Source organism: Vanessa atalanta, chromosome 17 (assembly GCF_905147765.1).
Source record: "Vanessa atalanta chromosome 17, ilVanAtal1.2, whole genome shotgun sequence".
Classification (NCBI taxonomy): Eukaryota; Metazoa; Arthropoda; class Insecta; order Lepidoptera; family Nymphalidae; genus Vanessa; species Vanessa atalanta.
Window position 1 is genome coordinate 3,274,079 of NC_061887.1, and position 20,937 is coordinate 3,295,015.

General features: G+C 33.7%; 1 protein-coding gene across 1 annotated transcript; it reads left to right on the forward strand.

Moving 5' to 3' along the window:
• The first annotated feature begins 335 nt into the window (after window positions 1-335).
• Window positions 336-20,610, forward strand: LOC125070635. Its single transcript, XM_047680583.1, has 24 exons — window positions 336-5,576; window positions 5,650-5,866; window positions 6,105-6,410; window positions 6,524-6,657; window positions 7,752-7,886; window positions 8,299-8,398; window positions 9,107-9,202; window positions 9,570-9,707; window positions 9,911-9,965; window positions 10,044-10,129; window positions 10,697-10,816; window positions 11,589-11,615; window positions 11,901-12,289; window positions 12,400-12,752; window positions 12,996-13,182; window positions 13,308-13,478; window positions 13,767-13,938; window positions 14,367-14,488; window positions 14,675-14,895; window positions 15,266-16,521; window positions 16,609-16,934; window positions 17,059-18,738; window positions 19,036-19,172; window positions 19,701-20,610. Exons 1-24 carry the CDS (start codon window positions 499-501, stop codon window positions 19,760-19,762), a joined length of 11,568 nt encoding a protein of 3,855 aa, XP_047536539.1. The 5' UTR covers window positions 336-498; the 3' UTR covers window positions 19,763-20,610.
• Window positions 20,611-20,937: the final 327 nt, after the last annotated feature.

Here is a 20,937-nt window from a genome sequence, read left to right on the forward strand (position 1 = left end):
TTATTATTTATTGCAGCCCAAAAACATTACAATTTGATTATTGACTTGAATAAATAAGAAACAAATTTACACATTCTAAAAAGTGTATTTCAGTTAAGTCATATTTTACTTAACAAAAAATATACAATAATTCTAAATGTAAGATATAATATTGTATTATAATTCAACAACTTTTTTATGTTATAGATGTATAATATTGGTGATGTCACATTGTATTATAAGTATTTTTTGTTAATTGGGTATCAATGAATTCAGTACCGAATTTTAATATAGGAAATCCTCAAATCTTATTAAAAAAAAAAGACAATGTATAGCGAATTGGCAACACTGATTTGGCGATGCTACTGCTAGATTTCTAACAATATAATAAATCAACAAATATAGGTATTAACTATTATTACTCTATAAAACCAGTTCTGATATGAAAACAGTTTACTTAAATCGTACATACTGTTTCTAAAATGTGTTCAAGTTGCCCCATTATAGTTTTTTATTATCATGTCCGAAATAATTGATTTGGAATCCAACAACCTCTGTACAACTGAGGACGCATTCGAAAAGTTTCAAGCAGTATCGATGTATGAAGAAGATGAATACATAACACTCTCTGATATTTTGTCGCCTCCGGGATCTGGCAATAATGAGTCCGATATTATAAACTTGCCTAGTGACCAAGTCCCAGAACAGATGCAAAATCCAAGACAAAAAGTAAACCTCTCATTAATTGTTCAAGAAAATGAGGTTCAAGAAGAGACTCCTCAAAGCAAAACCAGGGTAGACACGAAGAAGGAAGTTCCTAAATTAAAAGGGAGAAAAAAGAAATATGGTAAGCGGTCGAGTCTAACTAAGAGTATTGGAAAAGATTCCCTCGAAACATCTATGATTACTCGTGGAAATGATAATACCACTTCCTCTTCAAAGATAAATAGTGATTTAAATTATGACATGATAATAGGAGAAGAAAACTCACAATTGGACTCGGTCAATAAGTTGAAAGACAAACCAAATCCAAGTAAAAAGTCCAAAAAAAAATTGTCCAAGAGAGGTAGACCTACAAAGCTTAAAACAAAAATGGATAATTTATCTGATACTCCAGCTGATGATGAAAATAAAAAAGATAACCGAAAAAGAAGAAAAAAACTCTCAGATATACCTATAATTTCTGAACCTTTAACTAATTATGAAACAAATTTAGTTCCTAGAAGGAATTCTGATAATGATAAATTAGAATATGAAAAATGTAAAGAAAAAACTTTGGAAGATATTTTTAAGGTAGATGAACCAGAGAAAGTGAACTCAAGTAATAATATTGAAATAAAAAATGATGATCTTAATGAGGAAGATATACCTTTAGTAGCATTGAGTTCTAAGAATAGCAAGATTGCCCATTGTGCTGTAAATAATGTAGAAATAAGCATAGATACTAAACAAAAATCATTAAATGATTCAAATATTACTCATACAGTAGATTCTGGCCTTTTAACTGAGAAATCTCCTAAAAAGCGCGGTAGACCAAAAAAAGTTAATACAGACAATATTTCTGAAGTTAAATTAAATGTCATTGAAAAGGAATTTGAAGAGAAAGTTTCTAGTGCTGTTGATGAAAGCTTGCATAACCTAAATAGTGTACCAGAAAAGTCTGAATTAAGTAGTTGTCAAATACAGGAACATCTTGTGCCTAAAGATTCTATAATACCAGACTTGAAAGAACATTTACCATATGAATATCTTACTAAAAGAAGTTTAAAAAAGCCAACAATGTCTGACTTTGAATATAACATTGACAGTATTGTAAAAATTGATGATCAATTGGAAAAATCTGGTTCGGAACATAGTGAGAATATTGAATCACTTATAAAAGAATCATCCAGACCTGTGCGTCGGAGAGCCATAAAAAACTTTGATTATGATGAAGGGTCAGATGAGGACCCTTTTGCAAATATAGAATCATCAGATGATGATCTACCAAGACGGAAAAAAGGCAATAAATATCTTTCTGATGATGAGTATATCCCAGGAAATAAGAGACAACAGATAGATTTATCAGATAGTGATATTGATGAAGAGGAAGAGTTTGCCAAACTAAAGAAAAAAAAAGTTAGAAGATTAGATGTAGGATTGCCTAACAAAAGCCCTAAGAAAAGAGGTCGAAAGTCAAATGGAGAAAAAAATAATAGTCTTATGAAAACTTCAATAGAAATATACGATCCAGGTGAAAATGCCCAAGCTAATGAAGAATCACTCGAAAAAAATATAATTGAAGAGAAACAAAAAAAATCTTGGGATGGTAAAAGTGAATTTCAAAATTTCCTTGCTAAAATTGCTAAAGGAACTGATATAAAAATTAAAAAAGCTGAAGCAATTGATATTGAAAAAACAGCATTGCAAATACCAGTTCTTGATTCCACACAAGTAATGAAAACTGTAGAAATGTTTACTCAAACCAATGTCATAACAAAGCCAGTTGCTGTTCAAACTAATTCTTTGTATGACATTCCTATGAAAAATCAAGTTGCTTTGACGGCAGAACAGTCAGAGAAAGCATGTGAATTTTTATCAGGCATAGTAAAAACAACATCAGAGCTAGGACAATTAATGACCCAAAAGTCGGAGGATTTTATCGAAAAAAAGATTAACACCAAAAATGTAACAGATACATTTAAAATGGATTATTGCGTTAAAAAGTCTTTTTTATTGTTTAAACTGGCAAAACACAACTTAGTTCAGATGGAAGAAGATTTATCAAAACATTATGAAGAATTTTTAAAAGAAAATGACCTAATAAAACATAGGGAAGAGAAGAAAGTTATTGCCGCAACATCAAATACACACAGTGATAGTGATTGCGAAATTGTAGAAGAACCACTAGTGAAACCAGGAAAAGAAAAACCCGCATTTAACCCTAAAACAGTTTTTCTTAATAAAGAATTGTCAATAAAAATAGCAAAAAAAGCAACTGAAAAACCAAAACCCAAAGAGAAATTAAACATAAAAGGAAGGCACACAGTTTGGATTAATGATTCAATAATGATTAAAAAAGTTAAACCAAATCAGTCTTTTTTAGCCCAGGACAGCCGAAATAAAAAACCTCCTGATACTTTTGTGACAGTTCAAATGGTAAGTGACTTTTTTAAGGTATATGAACGACAGAAAGCTATACAAATTTGTGCACCCTATGTTAAAAATCAAGGATTTGGTGGCAAAACATTCTTATGTTATTATTTTGCTGAGAAATCATCCAATATATTTGAGAATTCTCATATACCTTATAATGAACCTATACAAGTTCCTGTTGCTGAAACAGAACCAAGCTCTAGAAATGAAAACAACCCGACATCAGATTCAAATAAAATTTGTCCTCAGTCATTATGTTTAATATGTACTCAAATAATACAAAGGCATATGCAGTCAGAATATCCTGTTATTGCAAATACAAAGCAAAAAATCCAAGAAAATATAACTTATGTTGGTGCATGTGAGAACAAAAATGAAAATACACAAAAACAAAATGTTAAATTAAAAGTTTCATCACTTAAAACACTTTGCTATAACACAATTAAGAAACTAATGTACAATCTTAATTTTAGTGACAGTGAAGTTAAGACAGTTACACCTGTATGTGAGAAACAACAGAATAATATGTATGAGAAAAACAATAATATCTTATTTGACATCAAATTAGAGGATATATCAAAAAATACTGTAAAAACTTTATTTTCTATTTGTTTAAGCTTAATACAAAATTGCTTTAGAAATGAAAATATCTGTGAAAAACCAACTTTGCTATACTATCCTCATTCATTAAAACATATAGCATTTAAGAGACTCAAGAGCATTTATTATAATAAAACGATGGGAAATTGCTTGCAAGAAAATAATTCGAAAGATAGACTTGAAATAAAAACCTTAACAAAAATATGCATTGATAAAATTTTATCAATAATAAATGAAAATGCAATCTTAGATACCAGTAAATGCAATCAAAAAAATAGTTCCAAAGCAGCTGTAAGGTCTTTAAATTATCTGTGTTTAGATAAAGTAATGGGCTTACTCAATCAACACACTGAATATTATGTTCAAGTAGATAATGAGGAACCATTGAATTTCTGTATAGATAAAGTTAATACAGTGTCAGAAGATGTGTTTTTAGAGGATAATTATGAAAATTACCCTGAGAATGTTCACCAAAGCGATCAATATATTGATGATGAAGAATATAACTTATGTGATAGTGAGGACATCATTAATTATGAATTTGAGTCCAGAGAAGATGACAATAATTGGGTATCACAAGTTCAGATGCAAGAATTGCGCTCATGTACGGATCCTATAATTACACAAGAATGCGAAAAAAATCAAGAAACTGATATTTGTCTGTTAAATATTAAAATAGAACCTTATGATGAAGTATCGGAAAGCATTGCCGAGTCTTCTACGATAAAAATGGAACCTGTAGAAGTAGAAGAAACTCATTTTGCACAATTAGATATAATTACAAAGCAAGAAAATGTCATTTCTAATTCTTCAAATAGAGAAGTTATTCAAAGACAAAACTGCCACAGTTACGATGTTGAAACTTTTGAAGCCTTTGTAAGTTCAAATAAAATGATTTTATCTATGTCAAACATTGAATATGATGACGTTTTTACACAAAGTACTTCACGAGTTCGTAGACATCATGAGCCTGATTCAGATCACAATAATGAAACGTATACTGATACAATGAACTTACTAGTACCACAAAATGTAGATACAGCTAAAGGAAGACTAATGGAAAGTAGTTCAGATGAAAGTATAAACAAAACAACTGAAAAAAAGAAACTAGAAAAAAGAAAACTTAAACCTAAAAGAATTAAAAAAGATTTGCCACCTACGAAAGAAAAATTAGTCCTCAAGAACGATGTTGCAATATTAACTAGAAGAATGCGGGATAAAATTAGGCAAGAAGAGAAAATTAATCAGTCGTCAGATTCTGAATTGGAGGATATGACATTAAACCTGAGAAAGGATAAGTCAAGCAACATCGATAAAAACAAGAAAACTAAATCAACAGATAATGATTCGCCAGAAAAAGAAATACAATGTAATGATGTAGATTCTACTGAAAAAATTGATGATAATTACGTAGAAAAAAAAGAAAACAAAAATATAAATATTCAGATTGAGATTAGCAACAATGAAATTACTTTAGATGGTGAAAGTGAAAACAATCAAAACTTAAAAGCAAACGTTATTGAACCGGTCCATTTAAATGGGCCGTTATCGCCATTAATTAAACTAGATGAACCCATTGAACTTATAGAATGTCAACCTACTATATCTTTATTAGAAAATATTCATGAATCTAACTATGAGATAGATAAAGAGACAAATTCAAAAGTACAATTGAATCTAGATGACACAATGCCATTTGTTGATCGCCATGGTTGGCAGTGTTATCCTATTGATGGTAAAGATAGCAAAATTTATCAATATCCTTATGTTTCATTAGACAAACTACCAGAATCGTTTGTGGAAACATATTTCAGATATCAGGATATAACTGATAAAAATAACGATGATGCAGAAGTGGACAAGTATGTAAAATTTACATGTATGTTTTGTATATCTACATATAACCATTTACATCTTTGAATTTTTATATTACAGATTAACAAATTTAAATTCATTACATCAACGTACAGTGCATATCCAGCCAAAAGATAAAAATAGGGGAAAAGTAAACAACAGTAAAAATAATTGTAATGAACCTGTGAAAGAAATCATCTCGCACGAAAATTTACAAACTCATGTTAAAGTTGAAACACATAATGAACTCTCACCTTCAGAAGATGAAAGAGAATTCGAAGATAATGTTTCTCATTTTGTAAGTATTACAGGTTTTTTAAAATAACTTATGATCTGCTCCGGCTTCGCACACATTTGTAACTCTTTATAAAATTAAATTAGTTTAGATGTTTATATTCCTTTGGTTTATGATTATTCTTTTCTTTATTATCTTAATACATTTTCTTTGATGATGATTAGGCTTAGATGAGTGTACATAAGCAGCGCTGGTGTTAAAAAATAATTATAATTAGTAACTACAATATAATATATTTTAGGCGCCGAAACAAAGCCCCGATAATTATTTGGCGAAAGATTCGCTCATGGACGACGACAGTGAATCAGAAAACATTGACAATAAGGATACCAACGAAACTAAAGTTGATGATGAAATTTGTCATAAGCCTAGAGCGGGGCGTTCGTTGAAATCTAAAGATAAAGACAAGTTAAATCCTGATGATTTAATGCTCACTGCTGACAAAATGATGAATAAAGAATTAGCGTTATTACATGCGCCTGTTGTCTTGAAAGAAGAAATTGAAGATAAAAAGGACTTCACAATTAGACCTACCAGAAGTACTAATGTGCGTATTATTTGTACATAATTTTGCTGCAAAAAAAATTGTTATTATACAGTATTAAAAAAATGAAAATATTTTTTCTTTTTATTTATTTCATAATTACAATATTTTTACAGAAAAATACAACAAAAATAAGTATAATAAAGGAACCAAAGGAAGAAGATGACTCCTCATCGGAAGAAGAAAAGCAATGGTTTACGACGAAAGAAAAACTTTTGAAAAGATTAGAAGAAAAACAGGAAGTTCCTAAGTAAGTAAATATTTTATTAAAGTATAATAAATTTTCAGTTTTGCCGGTTTTAAAATTAGATGTCTATAGTAATAATGGTTCTCGTCCCTCCGCGTAAAATTATTTTCTTACATTAGTATGAGTAAGTGACACTCGTGTTTACAAGATTTCGTAGGTGTGTGACACGACTAAAGTAAGAGTAAGGCAGCAAATAAATACAAATTAGATTATATATTTTTAGTTGAATTTATTAAAAAAATCTATTGGATATTTGTTTGCCCACATTGTGTTCTTTATCATATTGACGCGCTCTTCTGCTTATTTAATAATTGAGTTATTATTTTGATCATTAATTTTTAAGCATTTCATAACATTGAAAAAATAGATGGACATTTACACGCTGTTTTTTTTTTGTTGTTTTACTTACCCATCGCTTCATGCCACCAAGTTTCATATATCAAAATTTAAAGAGACTACCTTCTGTACAAACTTTTGTCCCTTATTTAAATCTTTTCAAGATGATTTTCTTAGTGCTCACTTACGTAATATGTTGGCTGTTTTTAAGTCTAGAGTTTTTTTTTATGATATAGGTTGGCGGACGAGCGAATAGGCCACCTAATGGTAAGTGGTCACCACCGCCCATAGACAATGACGCTATAAGAAATAATAACCATTCGTTACATCGCCAATGTGCCACCAACCTTGGGAACTAAGATGTTATGTCTCTTGTGCCTTAAGTTCACTGGCTCACTCACCTTTCAAACTGGAACTCAACAACACTGGATACTGCTGTTTGACGGTAGAATATCTGATGTTTGGGTGGTACCAAACCAGACGGGCTAGCACAAAGCCCTACCGCCAAGTAAAGTTTTAAAATTCTATTAAGTATACAAGTTGATGAGGTGCACTAGGCAAGATGAATTTAATTCGTATATGGTTTTTAGGCAGCTAATTGATTGATCGGTAGTTTTCTGGGCTTCAAAGGTTTTCATTGGATATACTTTATACTATTTCCTTTGTTATATACTGAGGTAGTGTAACATTGTAATCGTTGAAATTTGGTATTTAATCCATTCAGTATATTTGTTGATTTTTAAGTTTTTTTTTAATTCCAGCGTGGACGACGCGAAGCGCGCAAAGCTCGTGAGTGAGTTCATCGAGAAGCGTGGGGACGGCATCGAGACCAGACAACGCGCGCGACCGCGCCGACGCTCGAAGAAGAAGTTACTTGAGCGACGTAAGCAGATGAAGTTAGTATCGAATATTTTACGGCTCTTGAAGATTTTACGGTCATACCCGAACCGATTTTAATGAAATATGGTACCAAGACACAATTTTTTCTGTGAAACTTAGGAAAATACACGTCACCTTTAACCCAATGTCAAACTATAATCCCCAAAAGCAATGACAAAACTTACCCGTATCATATATATATTTTTTTATTATATTACGACTTTTAATTTTTATATAATAAAATAATCATTTGATTTTATGCTTTAAAATCTGAATATTTCTCCATAAATTTAAATTTTATCAAATTTTATAATTTATATTTCACAACCGAAATTACCCTATCATTAACATTAAGGCCTTAATTATACACAGATAAAAATTAAAATAATAATAAATTATTATTATAAATAAATATTAATTATATTTCAGGATACTTTCAAGGGAACTCTTTGGAGATGAGACCTCGCATACGGGCAAGAAATACCAATCTCAGACCAATATGAGCAAGGGTCGTCGTAACATACGGAAGGTATACACTATACATAATCTTTGTGTTAAATTTCACATTTATTTTATTGCTTAATAATATTTTATTTAACTACTAGACCGTTATTAGAAGCTAAAATAATGAGATAGGCACATCTGTTTCTTAACATATTTGGTTTCTCTACCCACCATCTACCTACCTGTCTCTTTCGCACCATCCTCCCTTTTCATGATGGCAGTGCTGGTCAAAGTCAGCGGCTCCCTTGTAGTTATAGGCTTTATGTTTTCCGTGCGGTCAACTATGCTCCAAAAGTATTGTTTTGGCAATTTAATTACCTAATATATATTTTAAAAATAATGTCAATTTTGAACTTTGAACAATTCAACTCGTAAGTTGCACATTTATTTTTATAACGGTTATATTCTTCAATATTGCTTTCCTCGATATGTACTGCAGAACTGTCCATTAAATTGAGTGAAAATATTTTGTTTAAACATATCCTGTAATGCCATATCTTTAAAAAACTAAAGTATAGACACTACCGGTAAGAGTTACCTTAAAATAAAAGGGCCCATATTACTAATATGTTTAAACTAGTATGTTCAAATCACAGGATACAAGATTCCACCTTATCTTCGATAGCGATCATTATGTGACGCCTGATGATCAGAGTGTAATGTTTATTTTACATACCATAACGTAACATATTTTTATTTGGGAGATATTCTACTAAGTTTGTTTCGTTCAAAGGTAATTGACAAGAAATCATTGGGTCGTAACACTGTTTTGGCGAACATGGAGGAATTTGAGAGGAAACAGAGACTGAGTCAACGACAAGCGCAACTTGTAAGCTATATTTGTATTTTGATTTATTTAATCTAATCTCAGGAGACATTTATGTTAATCAGTAAAATTAGCCATCATTGAAATGTTGCCAAATAAAAAAAAATAACAAAAAACTTCTTCAATATGCGGTAAATTGATTTCGGTTTCCCTTTTATGGAATAACATCTTATGGATGTTTATTAGTATAAATGTAGTTTATGTTTAACAAATTGTTATATCATTTTTGTCTTTTTTAGTAATTGATATGAGTTTGATTGATTTATTTTACTTGATTAAACATAGATGAAAATGCAGTGTAAAATTAAATGGAAACAAGTGATGTAGGTTTTACGATATTAAATTGAAGAATAATTTTCTTATTTTGTAGAGAGAAGTTCTCGGCTGCGAAGAGGGAGTGAACGTGGTAGTTATCAACGACGAGCTCTGTCTGGAATATGACTTTCAGGAGCTTCGGCCGATCGTAACGGTGCATCCGTTCTTCACGAAAGTCATGAAGGCGCATCAGGTGAGACAAATGACAGATTTTTTTAAATAACATCCCTCCTATGGACATAGGTCACCCACCCAGTCAGAATAGTTCGGTGGTCAGACCACCCAGCTGTTCCAGCGGGTCGGTAAATATATATGAGGCAGAATTCAATCCGTGGTTCTCTTGTTCGCCGAGAACCTGAGGAATCCCTGTCCCGCGTAACGCAGTGCGTGTTGCAGTACTCGGGCGTGAAGTTCATGTGGGACGCGTGCTTCGAGAGCGTGGCGGCGACGCGCGGCGGCGGCGGCGGCGGCGGCGGCGGCGGCGGCGGCGGCGGCGGCGGCGGCGGCGGCGGCGGCGGCGGCGGCGGCGGCGGCGGCGGCGGCGGCGGCGGCTGCATCCTCGCGCACTGCATGGGGCTCGGCAAGACGCTGCAGGTGCTGGCGCTGCTGCACACCGTGAGCTACTTTTGATATCTCATATATTTAAAAAAAAAGACTAAAAGACTTAAGAATTTAACTGAAATTACACTAATTGGGATATACCAGTAGTGAAACGAGGTCTGTAAATTGTTGGAGTGAATAAAATAAAGTCACGAACCGTTAGCATTCGTATATTGAATGCTGCTGCCCTGACTCCCGCTTCAGCACTGTGTTAGATTGTAGCTTACGGTAGTACCTCCACTACTTAAAGTCCTTTATTTGTATCAAATTTCACGTTAAATTTGTGCCCGGAACATCTTACCTACACCACCAGGCGTCTAGCTATGATCGTTCAATGAAAGCAAAATCTCATGCACTAATTTAAAATGGAATTTAAAATTAGAATTCCATAGAGTTGCTATTATAGTGTTTAATAGTTCAATATTGAGTTCGATTTTAATATCTGTGGTAAATATAATTTTCATTTAGATAAATTCATTTTAAATATGGTTTATAAGTAATGTTGTATATATCATTAAATATTGTACTTAGTTAATTTTGTTAAATTAATGTTATTAGTGGTAATTAAATAAATAAAAATAGGTGCTGACCCACCCGAAAGTGGGAATGCGTCGCGTGCTCGTGTGTTGCCCTCTGTCCACTGTGCTCAACTGGGTGGATGAGATCAACAAGTGGATCGGACCGGTGACAAATAAGATCAAGGTACACATATAAATATATAATCATAAACAATTATATAATTTAAAGTGTTTTACTGTTCTTGTTACAGTTTTAATAAACATCCTTTTTGTATTTCTGTAACAGTTAGGCATCTATTTATAAGCCGTATAATGGATTGCGCTTAAAGGTAAACTGTGTTCACCGATGCTTATGGTTAGCTAGCTTACGTAACAAGCAATCGAGATGCGGATGCTAGGCTATCGGCGTTGTTTCTATATAGCTATTTATATACAGTCATCTAACAATGAAATATCTAAAATTAATAAGACTAGCTATGTGTATCCGTTTCACGAATCGATAGTAACAAAAATATTGAAAATTTTGATTCAAGCCAAAAAGGATTTTTCCAATTGGATGTAAATAATACATTTTCATATCAAATTCGACCGAGATTTGTTGCCGCTTATTTAATGATATCGCAATTGATTTCAAGTACTGTTTCGATGACATAATATAGTAAAATAGCGTGCGCCAATAAAGTGATGTGCGTCTCGGACACTTGCTTTACGATGGCCTTAGGTTATCTTTATATATATATATATAAAATATATAAATATATATATATAAAATATATAATATATATATATATATAAAAGTCTTCTGTGCATGTAATGACTGTAACGACTGAATCGATATTGATTAATTTTTTTGTGTGTAATTGGGTGGGCAACTAGATGGCGATTACAAATATAGTTCTTACTTTACCTTTTATATCTATTGTACTCTTTAAATCTATTGTTAATTTGTTTTCAAGCAACGCAAACTAAAAAGGAAACTCCAGGTATTTTACTGCAAAATATATTTATTAATAAATGAATAGCTGCGTACGTCTTCTTTTCTCAAATGAGATGAGTTGATGATGTAAACTGCTTTTCAACCTTTTTCATAGAGTTCCTTGTAATATAAACACAAAATATATCAAACAACTGATGATTTGTGGTTTATCTTGAAAAATAAATAATTGTCATGTCTTTGGGAATTAGTCAAAAATAAACTTAGACCTTTTGGATAAAACCTTGCTGTGTTTCCTGAGTTATTCATAAATATATAATTATATATTTTAAAGGTATTCGAGCTTTCGAAATTAAAAAAGACTTACGAACGTGCCTACCAGTTAGAGGATTGGTTCAACGGTGGTGGAATTTTTATTATCGGCTACGAATTATTCCGGAGTCTGACAACCCTCGATCCCATGCTCGACAACGTGAGACCGACAATCGTGAACAAGATCCGAATGGCGTTGCTGGACCCGGGACCGGATATGATAATATGTGACGAGGGACATTTACTTAAAAACGACTGTTCCGTCCTCGCCGTGGCGATGAGCCGGGTCGTGACCAAGCGGAGGATCATACTGACCGGAACTCCCATGCAGAATAACCTGCGGGAATACTATTGTATGGTCAATTTTGTCAAGCCTAATCTCCTTGGAACGTATTCGGAGTACTCCAATCGGTAAGTCGAATCGTTAATGAAAATGTAGAAGATATCTAAAGTTTTAAAGCAACGTACTATCTAAAGTTTTAAATATAAAATTTATAAATATTTTTTTGTTCATAAAACAGGTTCGAAAATCCCATTATGAACGGCCAACATAGAGATTCAAGAGAGGAAGATATAAAACTCATGAAGGCGCGAACTCATATTCTTCACAAAGTACTCGAAGGCTGTCTGCAACGGCAAGAGGCGTCGGTGCTGTACCCGTATCTGCCAAAGAAATATGAGTACACGTTGTTCATAACGTTGACCAAGTGCCAAAGGGAATTGTACAACCATTATCTCTTCAACTGTACGAAGGAGACTAAACAAAGTGTTCTTAAAGACTTTCACGTATTACAAAAAATCTGGACACATCCCCAGGTTCTGCAAAACTTTTTAACGAGGGCACGAGATGATGGAACTGATACTAAAATTAAAGGTATTTACTACTTTGTATTCAATTTATTTTACTTTAATTTTAAGTGTTTTGCTTATGCGTTTTGAAATTAACTCGAAACGATTAATTGATAGAGAAGGAAAAAATTAAACTCAATTTAGAACCACCTAAAGTTGCAACATGGCTAAATTGAAACAAAATATAGGTCATAAAATGTATCCAGTTGAATGAGAATATTACAAAAATAGTGAATATAATAGAACACTTCCCAAACCTCGACCGCAGTGGAGAAGCTGGAGGACGACCTGGCGCGCGACGACCTGGGCGCGTCGGAGGACGCCAAGCCCGGCGCGGCGGAGGGCGGCTGGCTGCCGCACGTGGCGCCGCGCCTGCTGCACGCGCTCGACAGCTCCAACAAGTTCCTCGTCGTGTTCCGCCTGCTCGACGAGTGCGTCGAGCTCGGGGACAAAGTGTGAGCCTCCACCTCGGAATCGATCTCATTCGTGGCTGCTCCTAATTTTTTTTGGACAGTCGACTAATGAAGGATCTGAGTCTTTTTATATTGACGGCAAAGCCAGCGTGTCTGTCCCCGCGCAGCCTCATCTTCTCGACGTCGCTGTACACGATGGACGCGCTGGAGTACTTCCTGCGGCGCGAGCGCGCGTGGGCGCTGGGCCGCGAGTACTACCGCCTGGACGGCTCCGTGCCGGCCGAGGTGCGCCAGAAGTGGTGCCGCGAGTTCAACGCGCCCAACAACGTCACCACCAGGTCCCCACTCCCCCCTGACGAGCTTAAACGATCTTTAAACGTTGTTTAGTGAACTCGGCACCTAGTTAAGTGTCATTCGCGATAATCGTCTCCTCAGTTTTCTGTTTTTAATGTGAGAATGCATAAATAATAATAATAAAATTTTATTTTTCACTAATCTTCATACAGTATTCATTTTAACTGCAAATAATAAGCATTTTATTGGCTTGTAAAACGAGTTACGTCATTAAAATATTTTTAAAATTTGATAAAAATGTATATATTCTACACGAATATTATTTTACGCAGATTATTTCTGATATCCACCCGAGCGGGATGTCTCGGTCTCAACATGACGGCGGCTAATCGCGTTATCATCCTAGACACGTCGTGGAATCCGGCTCACGACATACAGAGCATATTTCGCGTTTATCGCTTTGGGCAAAAGAAAGACTGCTATATCTATCGTCTTGTAGCAATGGTGAGTGCTTCGTTATGTATTTCATATACTTTTATCATGTATAATAAAAAAACTTTCATACATAATATTAGGGTCTTATGTATAATTATTTTATATAACTAACATATATTCTATTCTACTCTACAAATAATATATATTCCGATTGTATTGAATTCGCCAAGGTTAACAATGAAGGCACAAAAACTTTGAGGGAAAATCGGATTTGTCGTTTGCACTGAAAATATGTACGCAAAAATGATTTTTATATTTTTTTAGAACAACGAGTACTTATTTATTATTTGTATTAGGAATAATTATATGTATGATAACAATAAAGACATATTCTAACGAATGTATTTCAATCATTTAATCATGGAGTTCACTTTATAATGATAAATGATTATTGTACGAATAAATGCACACAGCGTTTAATGTACTACTAACATCAGGGTACCATGGAGCAGAAGATATACGAGCGGTCGGTGACTAAGCAAGCGGTGGCCTGTCGCGTGGTGGACGAACAGCAGATCGATCGACATTATAATATGTCCGATCTCTCCGAGTTGTACAAGTATGTATAAAACATTTTTCAAATTCTTCTTCTTATTTAAATATTTCGGTAGGTTTAGATTATGCCTAAAAGTTTGACCGTTTATGCCTTTTCAAATACTTCCATACAAACGATGTGTACAGTATCTCTTAAAATTACAAAAATTCAAGTCAATCGGCGTCAGCGGCACTTATTAAATGAGTTCAGCCTGGACGAGGCGGGCGCGGGCGTGAGCGCGGGGCTGGCGGCGGGCGTGCGCGACGCGGCGCTGCTGCGCGTGGCGCGCGCCGACGCGGCGGGCGCGGCGCTGCACGCCGTGCACGAGCACGACTCGCTGCTGCGCGGCTCCGGCGAGAGCGGCCTGCCCGAGGACGAGCGCGCCGCCGCCTGGATGCAGTTCCAGCAGGAGCACACCGCCAACCACACCAGTACGTTTCGGGCACTGTTGCGTAAAGAGACCCCGGTATTTAAACGCATATTAAAAAGAGTCACTCGGCCGACATTGATAATGGTGACATGAGTGATAGTTTCCAGTACTCCGGACTCCTGACCTCTTTTATTAGAACTAGCATTGAAATGTATCATTGATTATTACAGCATTATTTAATTCATAATTACAAGTTTATGTAAAGAAAACTCTCAGATTTTTTAGCCCTCGAGTCGGCTCCTCCACTTGATCATCAATAACTATTATACTTAACTTATACTATAACTATTCTTAATCGTTACTTAACTCGACGCTTTCGATTCATTCAAATGAAAGAAACTTTAAATATATATAATGTGTATTTTTTTTAGCAATAAAAAATATTGAGATAGATCTCCTAGCGGCAGAAAAGACCCGTGATAAAATCGTAGGTAACAATGACATCCAGTTACAAGCAGAAGCTGAAAAGTCTAAAAATGTACAAGAACGAAAACCTAAAAGAGAAAAAAAGACCAGTACGACAACTAGTTATATAGACTCACAGCCGTCGACTAGTCGGCAATCAGAATCTACCCTTAAACCAGAGGCCGAAGAATCGATGATAAAAAAAATAATGGGCATTCTTATCAAACATAACTTTCACACTACTAAAACAGCTGAAGAAATTTCAGATTTAGTAGTGGATGTCCGAAATGTTATAGCTAATGCTAAAAAGAATGGTCTTGATAATGTTAATCCTTTGACTGCAAGTATCGCTAAGGTTTTACTAGAAAGCGAGGCTTTACCCGTATTGGAGTCGAACAACGTGAGTCTTAAAGTAGACGTAAGCCGTTCTCCTGAATCAGAGTCAACCGAAATGATAATCGGTATTCCATGCGATGAAGATATACGTAGTGCTGTTGAAACCCACGATACAGATACAACCACACAAGAATACTTTGATAGAAAACGACGAAGAGAGCGAAAACAATCGGATGAGGAATACGTCCCTGAATCAAGGCGAAGGAAAAAGAAAGTAACACCTGGTGAAAAGCCAAAGAGAAAAAGAACAAATGAAAAAAATGGAGCAAAAACTATTGATGATAGCTCATTTGAGTTTTCCGAGGTCCCCCAAACAGAAGCTCAGGAGTCTGCATTAATCGAATCAGAAAATAGTGTACCCACAATACTGCAGTCAGTTATTAATAAAACTTCCGATCAAATATTAACGAAGCAATTGATAACAGAGGAAACAATAGAAGCTAGATTGTCTGAAAAAAATATGTCAGCGAAACAAATCAAAAACAGTGACGACTGTATGGTCGTTGAAAGCATTCTACTGAGTGATGATGACGATGAGCCATTAGCTGCAATAAAACCCACAGAAAATGTTAACACGGATAATTCAAAAGAGAATAAAAAGAACAAAGATGAAGAAAACAACGAAATAATACCACTACATCAATCATTACTAATTAATAAAAACTTTATCAAAATTGTAGCCCATACGTATTTGAGTGGAAATCCAATGTTAGACGAAGATGCAGCGATTCTTGCAGCTCAATACAGTGCTATAAAGGCTTTAAAAGAAGTTAAATCGACTGGAAAAGAAATTACCAGCGGTCCCATATATGATATTGCAGTAAAGGTTTGTATTTAATAGATTTTCTACTGATATTATAAAATGTGTTTTTTTTTTTTATTATATTTTCACATTCCTTTTTGTATTTTTTAGGTATTGGGCAAGAGTTTGTTAAAAAAATTACAAACTCTACGCGGGGGCATGAAAGATTTTTCTATGTCAATTGAGCCAGAAAATACTAACAATCAAAATGATATAACAACTGAATCTTACAGTGAAACAACACTGAAAAAGGTTACTGTAACCGAAGCAAGGACAAAAAAAGCCATCAATAAAAAATATTTAATTAAACAAAAGAGTCATTCAATAACTAGTGCTCAGGATTGCGGAAATGAAAAAAATGGTGTCGACCAATATGTAACAGAATCTAATGCTGTACCTATCTCGTGCGGTTCACATAGTGTAGTTCCAGTTGGAATGTGAGTATTTTTCATATTCTAATTAATTAATCGTGAATTTTGTTTACTTAGCATTTGGATACAAAATAATTTTAATATTTAATCGCCTTAAAAATACTCTAGCATAAGTTTTCTTCTTTGCTAGATTCAAAGGTCCTGCGTCCCTCCATACAAATGAGCCTCCATTGCAAGACGAATGTATATTACCTGACGATGACGATGTCATGATTACCCCACTTAATACGGAATCAACTTCCGCAAAAGAAGCCATCTGCCAAAAGAATTCTACTAGACGAAATTCGCAGAAACTTTTAGTTAATGCGGTCATAGCCGATAGCGCTAAAACAGAAAAAAATGCGAAAAATGTTTTAATTCAGCCAAAACCTGTAAATTTAATAGTTGCTCCTATTTCTACAGGTGTTACGAAACCAACAATAATGAGTATTGCGAAGGTAGGTCACGAGGTAGGAATCACTAATCCAGGGGTGTCGACGCAATTAAGTGATACAATATGCTTAGATAGTGATGAGGATGATATTACATCGGATATCAGTAATGTCATGCCTGTTCGAGAAGAACAGAATGCAACACCTATTACCAAACCTCAGAATGTCGCTGTGGATTTACCAATTAATAGTCCAACAAGGTTAAACAAAAAAATTGACGTTTTTCCGGCTTTAAAAGAAACTTCCAAAAGCATCCAATCGACAGCTGATATTAATAAAGTAAATCCTTCTAATAAAAATACCAAGGAAAGTGTACGATCTTCATTAACTGCTAATAAGGAGTCTAAGTCACAAAAAATACTAAATAAAACAAACTGTAAGCCCGGAGATATTTTAAGAATATCAGAATCAGGCAAAATAGAAGTTTTAAAAAGGACTGACCACTTGCCGGCTTCTGTTTCCTCTTTCGCAATAAACGAAGCTCGGGGTCAAACTTCCGTAGATTCGGAGTTTATTACTAATGACTGTCAGATAATAACTCCGGATGTAAATAAATATTTCACAGCGAAAACAGTTTCTAGCGCTCCTAAAATAGTAACAGAGAAAAAAGATCCTAAAAATATGAAGGAAGTCGAAAAATGTAACAATAGTATTCAATCAAAAATTAAAACTCCAGATCCACTCTCAGTACTCGATGATGTAATACATATACCATCCGATGAAAATGAGAAGTCTATTACGAAATCTTACAAAAAGACAGGGAAATTAACTTTCAATCAGGAGGCTTTCGTTGCAAAAGATAATATAAAATCAACAAGGGATACCAAGATAATCGCTCGTCAGTCGACGAATATTAACATAAAAAAGGTAGAAGAAAAAAAGGAAGTAACAAATGCAAATAATAAAATAGATCTTACAGCTACTAATACCAAAGTATCGATTACTACTCCATCGACAAGGAAGCCAGAAATTAAAAATGAGAAATCTACTATAAAAAGGTGCGTAAATAACGAGAAAAATTCTTCGAACTCATATGTTTCCATTGCAAAAATCATAGAAGCACGTGAGCCGACAAATAATATTAAAAAAATGGAAAAGAAAAATGTAGAAACAAAAAATGAACTAATAAACAGAAATAATAAAATAGACCTTACTACTTGTGACAGAGTATACAATAATGCTCCGTCGACTATCACGAAAGAAGATAATATGAAAGTAATCGATCTAACAGAGAATTCCTCCGTGAACGATGCGGGCACAAGAATTGCAATTAAAAAAAAAGATACTGTCGCTATTGCAGGGACTTCGAAAGATATAATTATAAACAAAATTGGCACTTTATTGAACAATTCGAAAAATATTCCGACGAAAGATGTGACGTAAGTATCTATATAAACAGAGTTTCTCTCATATCATGCGTCCCCTCGTGCGTCCTGTAGTCTATTCCAATCGAAGAACTTAACTTATTATATCTACTATGTTAAAAACGCCATTTTTCCGCATATCCATAATATCAGGCCCTCGATATCGACCAATGATATCGCTTGAATTCGATATCAATTATTGTTTATTTTGTTTTTATCCTCTGGTAATTGGAAGTAAACTATAGATGAATAAATACTTTCTTCTCACTCTTAACGATGATAGATGTACTTATAAGATTTAAAAATTTACAGAAAAGTATTAAATAATAAAACAAGTGCAAGGAAGAATGTCACTATAACCTTACAGAAAGTAGCTACGAGTGACAACTTGAAACGTACATCGCCGTGGCAGGAGTCTGATATTAAGAAGATAAAAGCAGAATCTTCAAGTGAGTTAAATATTATATAACATAAAATATACAAAAATAATAAAACTGTAAGTACATTGCGTAATCTGAATAATATTATTTTTAATGACATAATTTCGGTATTCGGCAGCCGAACAGAAGTAACATTAACTTTGTGTTGTAATGTCAGGTGATAATCGGATTCTTGTGTGAGTTGATTAATACCTTAAGAGATTTTAAAAAAATACCAATTAATATGGATGGATGGATGAGTTTAGTGTTGTAAGAACGTACTCAAGTGAATTAGCTACACACTAGATTTCAGGATATGGTAAAAATGAAAGCAAGTTTCTAATATATACCGTTTGACCGGTTACGGACTAGCGATATTTTAGATACTAATAAAACAACTATTTTGAAACAACGATGAAAAAATAGGATTAAAAAGGTAGAGAAGCCATGGGGCACTATAAATATATTTCAATACTGTTCATCCTATTAAACTTTAATTATCTATAATTTGTTTTTTTTTTATTATAAGAGTCACACTATAATAATATTTTGTTTCAGGACCGATGTCTCTCAAAGACTTCAATCTTGACGACTTTGATGACATCATAGAGTTAGAATAATAAATTATATATTTCGTATAAAATACGCTTGCACATCATTATGACTGGTACACATTCAGTTTTATGATAAAAAATAAGTACTATTAATGAGTCATATCGTTTTATTTACTATTTGAATGTTTTTTTCAAGCAAATGACCGTATGATTTTTGATTGTGATACTAAATATTTTATGTTAAAGAAATTATTTTTAATTTAGTTTATGATTATTATTGCACTTTTATAGTACTATCGCTTTATAAGACATAAAATTTATAATTAGAAGTATATTATAGTAGCCTTCCTAGCAGCTATTAAGTACTAATATTGAAAGTGTTATTGAATGTGATTCTATTTTTATTTTTAAAATTATAACACGAAGTCAGCAAAATTTGTTTTGTTAAAAAAAACGAAAAGGAATGTTTGATATTCTATTCCATAATAATTGCATGTTTGCTAGAAATATGTCACATAACAATAAGTTAGTGTAAATCTTTAAAGTTATAAAAATATAAACAAAATATATATAATGTAAGTCAGTCGGGCGCTGTGTCGCCCCTTTGCAATACATACAACTAAAACATGTTTATGTAAAAGTAAAATTTATGTAATCTTTGAAAACAATTAAAGATATCATCATTTCATATTTGATTTTATTTTACACCTGCGATTTGCCTCGATTAAATCAAATTTGCTCTGAAACGAAGATACTTGTATTTACCTATTCAGCCTATTCGTGTTTTATATTCAGTTTGATTTTTCATGATTCTAGACTAAGAACTCACAAATACAATACTTAGGATTGTCATTGCGCCATCCCAATATAAGTGCAATTGTTTTTCCTAGAGACCAAATTTAAAAAATATTCATAATTGTAACGCTATATGTTAATCCGAGCAACGCCAAGCCAAGCCAAGCCAAGCCAAGCCTTAGAATTGAATAGCCGACCCAGTCTTTTCCGAACGTTACTTATTAACAATTATGCAAAAGGGATTGTCGCCCATGGCAACCGATAACAGAAAAGAAAAGACGGGGTCGCGATAGCAACGAGGCGGTAAAATATAACGGAGTGAAAAAATATACACGATTAATAATAAAAAATATATATAACATAGTTGTTGTTATTGCCTTTCGTTTCATAATAGAGTTTTATGGTCGTTCTGGGAAGTAAAAATAAAAGTAATTCAAATTATTACA